The sequence below is a fragment of the Meleagris gallopavo genome, chromosome Z (assembly GCF_000146605.3).
Source record: "Meleagris gallopavo isolate NT-WF06-2002-E0010 breed Aviagen turkey brand Nicholas breeding stock chromosome Z, Turkey_5.1, whole genome shotgun sequence".
Taxonomy (NCBI): domain Eukaryota; kingdom Metazoa; phylum Chordata; class Aves; order Galliformes; family Phasianidae; genus Meleagris; species Meleagris gallopavo.
Genome location: NC_015041.2, coordinates 54,565,639 through 54,573,782, shown reverse-complemented (window position 1 = coordinate 54,573,782; position 8,144 = coordinate 54,565,639). Strand labels below are relative to the sequence as shown.

General features: G+C 34.8%; 1 protein-coding gene across 1 annotated transcript in view; it reads left to right on the top strand.

Annotated features, from left to right (window-relative positions):
- The window catches only part of RASA1 (RAS p21 protein activator 1), a 153,904-nt gene that overhangs the window by 106,937 nt on the left and 38,823 nt on the right, over window positions 1-8,144 (top strand). Inside the window, 3 exon segments of the mRNA XM_010726074.3 lie at window positions 2,681-2,858; window positions 6,522-6,657; window positions 7,414-7,484. Of these exon segments, the coding sequence (XP_010724376.3) occupies window positions 2,681-2,858; window positions 6,522-6,657; window positions 7,414-7,484 (385 nt within the window).

The window sequence follows — 8,144 nt, the reverse complement described above, 5'->3', positions numbered from 1 at the left end:
TTTCAGATAGCATTGTGTGTTGGGTGGATGTTCCTTTATAACACAGTAAATTATGATATTTTTCACTACTATGAATTTGTACTCGGCACACTAGTTAGTGTTGTAAGAAAATTGATCTGTGGATGTATTTCAAAGCAAAAAAAAACCAAAAAAACCAAGCCCACAACAAAACCAACCTATGGCTTAGCAAGCGTTTTTTAAGAAAGATAATACCACTAGATATATACAAAAGCACTTGATATCCTTAAATCAGAACAAGTATGACAATATTGTTAAACGTTTTTTACTCATGTTTATTATTAAACGATGTGAAGGCAATGATGAAAGTTTGCAGAGTACCTCTTCATTGAGATCAAGTGATAGCTTAATTAAGTTAAAGATGTGCTTTTAAAAACATAATCTATCAGCACTCTACCATGCTATCTTGCTTGAATAAAGTGTTTTGTTAGTGATGAAACTTCAGTCTCTGAAAAAATGCAGTTGCTTCCCAGCAAGCATTTTGCTTACTGTCATGGTATCATAGAAGCTTGTACTTCAGTCTGTATCCTGTTTTCTGAAGATGTGTGCTATCTGTAGAGGCTTCCTGAGGATATCACTTGAGCTGTTTTCTGTTATCACTGCTGTGTATAGACTGCTCTACTGCCGCTTGTGCATTCATTACCTTCAGTTGTAAGTTAAATGCAGGGCAATAGCTGCGAAAGTGTCCTCTTTGTTCTGAGCTTCTGGTCTTAATGTGTTAGCATCCAGGTTAGTATTGACCATTATTGTGAGAAATCTCAAAAGGTGAGCACTTAATTGGCGAGTAATCACGCTTTTTTTATCTAGTATATTTGTTGTGTTCTTCCTATTTGCACTGTTGTATTATTAACATTATCCGGATTATGAAAATGTGCCTTTAAGTTTGGCATCAAAGGTAATGCGTCTCTCAATGAAGCTACGATTATTTTTCTTAAGTGGGTGATAAGTGGGAACAAATAAAAGCTGAGTGAGCTCATTGTTAGTTTAAAATAGACTTCATGGAATGTTGGATTCAAATAATTTCTTGATGAGGAAAGTTTCTTGGGTCTCCTGGAAGCTCATTCCTTTCAGAAAGCCAGTCTGTCCAGAAAAGCGAAGCCAGGTTGTGGAATGCTTGTAATTAACAGGATTTAAGCCACACTGTGCCCACTGACAAGCAGAATATTTTGTCCTAGGTAGTTTGAAACAGACGATCCTGATTTAGTTCAGTTCCACAGAGGGCTCTCAGAGGAAGCAGTGCCATCCACTTGTGTGCAGGCTGTTTGTAAGCCGGCAGTTCCTGCCAGCAAGGCCGTGCAGTTCTGGAATGCGGTGAGCAAGGCACCAGCTTTACAGCCTGGTTGGCCTGCTGGAGCCTCAGCTGCTGCGCGGGCGTGCAGACAATGTGGCGTTTTTTCTGGTTTAGCTTGTTTTCCTCAGGATGAGGAAGAGAAGCAATGGAGACCTATACCAGCAAAAATACAGCTTTGCCAGGGCAAACAGTATCTGCACAGGTGCTGCTGCTCCTGCAGTATGTGATGCTTATCTGCAGAATCCGACTGATCTTCTTTCTGATAAAAGCTGCCCCAAGGAAAATTTCTGCTTTTGCTTCCATTTCGTAAAATAAATGTTTCTGGCTAGATTTCATCAGGAATCCAACTGTTCAAATTTTTTTTCTTTAAAGGTACTTTCCACATCTGTTCCAAAATTCATTTTTTATAACTCTTACCTGGTCGTCTGGCAGAATCAAGTGGCTGGTCTGAAGTACTAAATGATTTAGTTACTGTGTAACTGTGGCAATATGGAAACTGGTGTTTCCCTGAGTGTAGAAATCAAAGTCTGAATCTAAGCATCATTAGTTGATGGATGCAGACCTAATGAATTACTACATTATATAGCTCTAGAACATACTGCAACCTTCAAATGGGCTTAAATATATTTCCTTGATTAGCACATGAGAACACTACTTTTTTTTATTCTAATTGCTCTCTCCTTTTTATTTTCCCGTGTGTGTGTGTATATATGTAAACCCAATATTGGATCATTTAGGATAGAGAGTTCTGGTGGGAGCTATATAAATCAAAGAACTGAAGTACAGCTGATTAATACTTCACTGTTAGCTGTCTTATCTTATCCCTATAAACTGAAATGGTCTTTTGTCATATTTTATGGTCCGAATTTGCTGTGCATCTGCACTAGTTTGTAACTGTTGCGGCATGAATCGTGATTTAGGAAAAACTATTCTGGGACTGGACAGTGGTTTGGTTACTACTGTCACTCCTATCTGATGCAGGCTTTGCTGGATTATTGGTGTGTGTGGGATGAGAACAGGCACTTTGCATCTGCAGCCTGAAATGAAGCCTAGGCTTCATTTTTATATTAAAATGCATGTGATTCTGTGATTCTGTGTGATCTCTGATTCTGTTCAAAACAAGCAAATCAGGGAGGAGGAAAAAAATGACATAGCCTCTGCCTCTTGAGTTCATTCAGAATGTGAGTTATCTGGCAAAACAGGTTATCTAAAATCTGTGCTGTCTTGGAAGCACTTGGAGTAAATTAAGAGGTCACACACATAAGTATGTAATATTTTTTTAAATGAGATTGCAGTTACATCAGTTCTGAGAGCTTTCTTTGCCTTTGCAAGTCTATTTTACAAGAATAAACAGAAACTTTAAGTTCTAAGGACGCATATTGTTGTGCTTTTCTTACAGGTGGTATCATGGAAAGCTTGACAGAACAATTGCAGAAGAACGTCTTCGACAGGCAGGAAAACCTGGAAGTTACCTTATTCGAGAAAGTGATCGGAGACCAGGTTCATTTGTGCTTTCCTTTCTTAGTAAAACAAATGTCAATCACTTCAGGTGAGAACAAAATGTTTTCTTTAAATTACTGTAATCTGTTTATTCTTGTCATATGGTTCTCTTATGCCAACAGATAAGCACTGCATTATAGTAGAATATTTTTGACTTTTTATTTTATGGTATACTTTTTAACTTGTGCTCAGTTATTCTTAAGTATACTACTTAGGAATCCTTTTGCAAGAAGCCCAGCATCAGAAGAGAGACACTTGTTTTAAGCTGGTGTGAATAGACTTAAAGTAACATGCAGATCATGTTAGCCACGAAGATGGTTTTGGATCTGGTCTTCAGTTGTCATTTTAGTTCACAGGGCATTCTTAAGTGCTAAAGTACTAACAAATCTGATTGTCTCCTTAAATTGTAGGAATAAAATAAGTGAAGAGATTATGTATTTAATAAGGGTTTGCTAGAAACAATTTGCAGGCTGTGTTAGAATTAATTGTTCCAAAAACAAATAGGCCTTTATCTGAACTCTAACTAGGATTATTTCAGCATTAGCAAGCTGTGTATGTATGTTAATGAACATACGTTCATTTATTCTTCAGTGTAAATGAGTTGTGTGCTTAGAAAAGCTTGAATGTTAGTTAACAAATCAAGTGTTGGATTGCAGTGTTCATTTTCACCAAACAGGACAGCAAATAAAAAAAATGTAGGCCAAATAGCAAGTTTCTTTGAAAACAGAAGAAACCTTTGACAGGAGAACAATTAATAGAAGCAACAAATGCAAGCTAAATTCTTTTACTCATAATTATGATACCATCATAAAAACTACTATGTGTGTGACTTACAAATGTAGGGAGTTTTTGAATGCATCTGCTGTGTGATGAAATGTAGTTCATAGGTCCTTATGTAGCACTGACACAAGCTCATAACTCTCTTAAATGCAGATAGTGTACCACACGTATAGTATGTCAAGTTTGCATCTTGTCATCTGAACTAGCGATTTTTGGCTTCTCAGGCTATACAGATAACAATTTAGGAGCAGGCTCTTGCCTAACAATAGGAGAAAATTGTAGTATACTAATGGTGTCTTCCTACTATTGTTCTAGAGTCCTGCACTATTAACTTATTATTGAAGCCAACCTCATCCACTTGAATATTGGCATTGCAGGTTGAAAATTGTCTTTAATAATTTCCAATTCCATAAAGAAAGTTCCATTAAGAACTTAAATAATCTTTCATTCCAAGATCCCTAAAACACACACAAAAAAAATGACTATCTGAAGCAAATTAATTTGTTTGTTGATACTGTGCTTCAGAGATTGGTTATATTATTTAAGATTTTATTTATTTGCTGAATGTGTGTTTTCCTTTGTTATGAGAAAGACAAGTACTGCACTCAGAAATATTGTCAAACTGAAGACAAGTACTGTACCCAAAATATTGTCTTTAAGTATTTTCAAGCAAATATGGGGTTGAATCTCCTGCATCTCACAGAACAGAAGTGCTCTTTCCATCAGGGTTTGACGTTTGCCAATTATAGTCTACTAGTAATGGATAAACCTTCATTGCTAAACAGTCTTCCTCTGTTTTTTTCCTATTGATTTCCGCGGTAAAAGTAAAATGTCAGCATCAGGTGAAAATGCTTTTTGCACCATACAATTAATGGATAGCATATCAATCTGTTGAAATCATTTTTTCACAGAAGTGTTGGTGAGTTACTGAGTGATACCGCATATTATGGGAGGAAATATTTATGTTTCAGTCTTTCCTATTGGATTTTGTGTGATTACAGAAGGCTTCCTATAGTGTTTGGCTCTGTGTTTTGAAGACAGATATAATTATGCTTGAATTGGTAATCTGAAACACAACATTTTGATTAGAACCTAATCTGTTTAATAACTTCACAAGGAATCTGGCAGAAAATACGCTAAAATATCTAGCCTAAATCATTAGTTATATTCTTATAGCACTGAAAGTAGAGTCAAATATGCTTAAAAAACAACTTGATTTCTGAAGATTCATCTGTATTTATGCTTTATGCTGATGTGTGGAAGAAATCATTTAGTTCAAAGAGCTGACTAAGTAGAAAGATTTGTAGTGTGTGAAAATAGTGACCTGTTTAAAAAAAAAAAGGAAATAAAAATTTCCAAAAGCAATTGCAGATGAGCAGTGTACTCGTTTTGGATGAGGGATAAGTTTTTTGGCAGTGGAATTGATTTTTGTTTTTGAATTGCTTCCAAAGCTAGAAAAGAGAATAAAAAGTTAAGTAGAGCACTTCTATTGTAACTTACTATGAAATATACTAAAGATAATTTGTTTCCATTATGAAAGCTGCAAGGAGAATTAGTGTTAGCTCTTAGATTTTATTTTTCTTACCAAGCAAAATATGCTCAGTTTGGTAATAATTTGTTTCTCAATTTCTTGACTTTATTACTCATATTTTTATCAAATGATCAATAGTAGTATGTATTCTTAGACTTAAATTTGTAGGAGTGTACATAAGATTTTAAAAACAACTGACACTCTGCAACCAGAATTCAAGAGAAAAGTAGGAATATTTTTTTTCTACTTATGATGCAGTTCATTTGAAAGCTCAGCTGCAGATTTAATTTAAACAAAACAAAAACCGGACAATGACGTTTTATAGTTGTACCAGAAATAATGGTGTTTGTATCAATGAGTATTTATTTATTCTCACTGTGTAACTTAACGAGCTGCTCGGTCTCTGTGCCACTGTCTTCTCCCATCTCCCAGTTACTTTCCAGGTAACAGTGTAAGGATGAGTGGGCTATTCTCTAGACTGCTGTCTGGTCTCTGCACTGCTGGAAAATTCAGGTCTACCTGATGCCATTGATTTAAATACTTGAGATTTTTTTCTTCTGATAGTCTGGTCCAAAGTGCTGTTTGTTTCATGTTAAGTCCTTTCTTAGTTTTACATATGAGTCTTGAGCATAACAGGAATGCTTTTAATGCTGTTAACCTTTTTACCTATATCAGTTAGTTCTGACTCCTTTTAGGATTTGTATTGAATAGCAGTGAGAATACAGATTATGATTTCCATTTTTGATATGACAGTGTTTTCAGGAATGTCCATCTTAACAAAAACAGACCCCTTAAAGATAAGCAAACAGTTTTGTAAGAATTTTGTTGTGTTAAACAACTGCAGAGGTTTTCTTTGCTCTTTCCTGAAGTTGTTTAGTACCTATGCTAAAAGTTAAGAAATCGCTTTGAAATGAAGAATAAGTAGATATTTCAATTTTTCCAAGATTTACTATTTGACAGGAAAGTGACTAATTTTTGAAGTTTGTTCAACTTTCAGCATTCTGTAATCAAATAGATTCATTTGTTGTTAATATAATTCAATACTTTGTGTGTCCTGCACGATGCACGTAGTAATGTTGTTGCGTATACTAAAGCACTATGTCAGTTTTCCAGGACATTGTTAAATACATTTATTTTCTGTTTCTTTAGTTTCAGTAAGTTGTATTTTTATGCTTCCTTTGCAGTCTTGAAGAATTTGTTTTCTCTGATACTTATCAGTAATTTTTGACAAATACCCGTTAATTGTTTTGCGTATCTGTTTGTAGAGATCTTGTAATATTATATTTTACTAATATAGTAGTCACTCTGCTTCAAAGCCTTTTCTTAAAAGAAAAAAAGTAGGAAAAAACCATTTGTAGACAAGAAGTTTTCTATGTCAAACTTCCTTCTTTTAATTAACAGAATTATCGCCATGTGTGGAGACTATTACATTGGTGGACGTCGCTTTGCTTCACTCTCAGACCTAATTGGTTATTACAGTCATGTGTCCTGTTTATTGAAGGGGGAAAAGTTATTATTTCCAGTAGCACCTCCAGAGGTAAGTTGTAACATTTTCATAGTGATATTTTTAAGAGCCATTGGTTTAAATGCCATTAGTCAGTACTCCTGCATTTCTTTGAAAAGCTCTCCCTAATTCCACATATACTTGGCTGTATGATAAGTATAAGGAATATATAAGTGCATTCATACTGATGCAAAACAATGATTAAAAAGGTGTCTTTATTGAAAATCTGCAGTGAGAAAACTCATTATTACATATTGCTGGTATCTCTGAAAGTAGCATTGATGTCAGTAAACAAGTATGCAGTACTCATCTACTAACGTAGGTAACTTCTTGGTTTGTGATATCTTGTGTATCTAACAGATTTCTAAATAATCATCTTGTAGATAACAAAGGATTCTGAAAGTGAGGCTTCTTTCAAGTGCTCAATTTTTTAGCAGTTATTAAAACCATGCAAACTGTCTCTAAACAAAGATGTTTCTGATAGATAAACTTCTGTAAGTTTCTGTAAGTGAAGAAAGTCTAGAACTACACTTTACATAGAAATTACCCTATCGTAATGTATTTTGAAGATTCCAATGTTACCTGTCGTGCTTCAAAGACAAATGAAATGAGAGCTTTAGTAGCCAGCTGTATTAATTGTGGTTTTTGTAGTGGTTTTGAGCTTTGAAAATTTTACATTGCTTGGAGGGATATAAGTGACTGTTACAGGTTCTTTTCTTAAGACACTCTGAAGTGCTAGGGAGAGAAACACTGAAAAAGTTTTATCTTTGTTTTCATTTTAAATTGTAGCCTGTGGAGGACAGGAGGAGAGTTAGAGCAATTCTGCCTTACACCAAAGTGCCAGAAACAGATGAAATAAGGTATGTTTTAATAATAAGAAGTTGTGAATCTCTCAGAGTATTTATAAATACTAGTGATTTAAGATGTATATTCACGTGCAAGATGAATAAGACTTTTTTTCCAGACACGTCTTAGATTTAACACATGGTTAGATTAAAGAACGTGTTTTTTTGTTGTTGGGATAAGTATTTGAGGACAAATCAGTCCTGATTGCTGGGGACAGAATGTGAATATTGACTACTCATAAATTTAAGAATAGCATATTTAGTGCCTTTTTTGAAATAAGAAGATGGAGCAGTGTTAAAAACAAGCGAACAAAAACCCTTGTTCTTTAATGTTACAGAATATACTTTGTAGAAACTGTTAGTTGCTAAGGTCTAAATCATTGTCTGTCTTTAGCATGGTGGAAGAATTATTCCCGCTTCCCATCTAATTTCTCTTCCCCCTTCAAAAATTCTGTATTGAATGAATGATATTTAAATGTATAATTTCTGGTGATCTTAATGTTGTACTTATTTGTTACACTGTTACTCATTTCCTTTCTAGCAGCAGTAGTATCTCTGTTATTTCTTCGGGGTTGCCTGTATGCTGTGATTCTTTTGCATTTTTATGTGCTACATAAGAAGGAAACAGAACCAACAGTTCACATCCAAGAGCATATGCTAGTTACTTGGAATTAA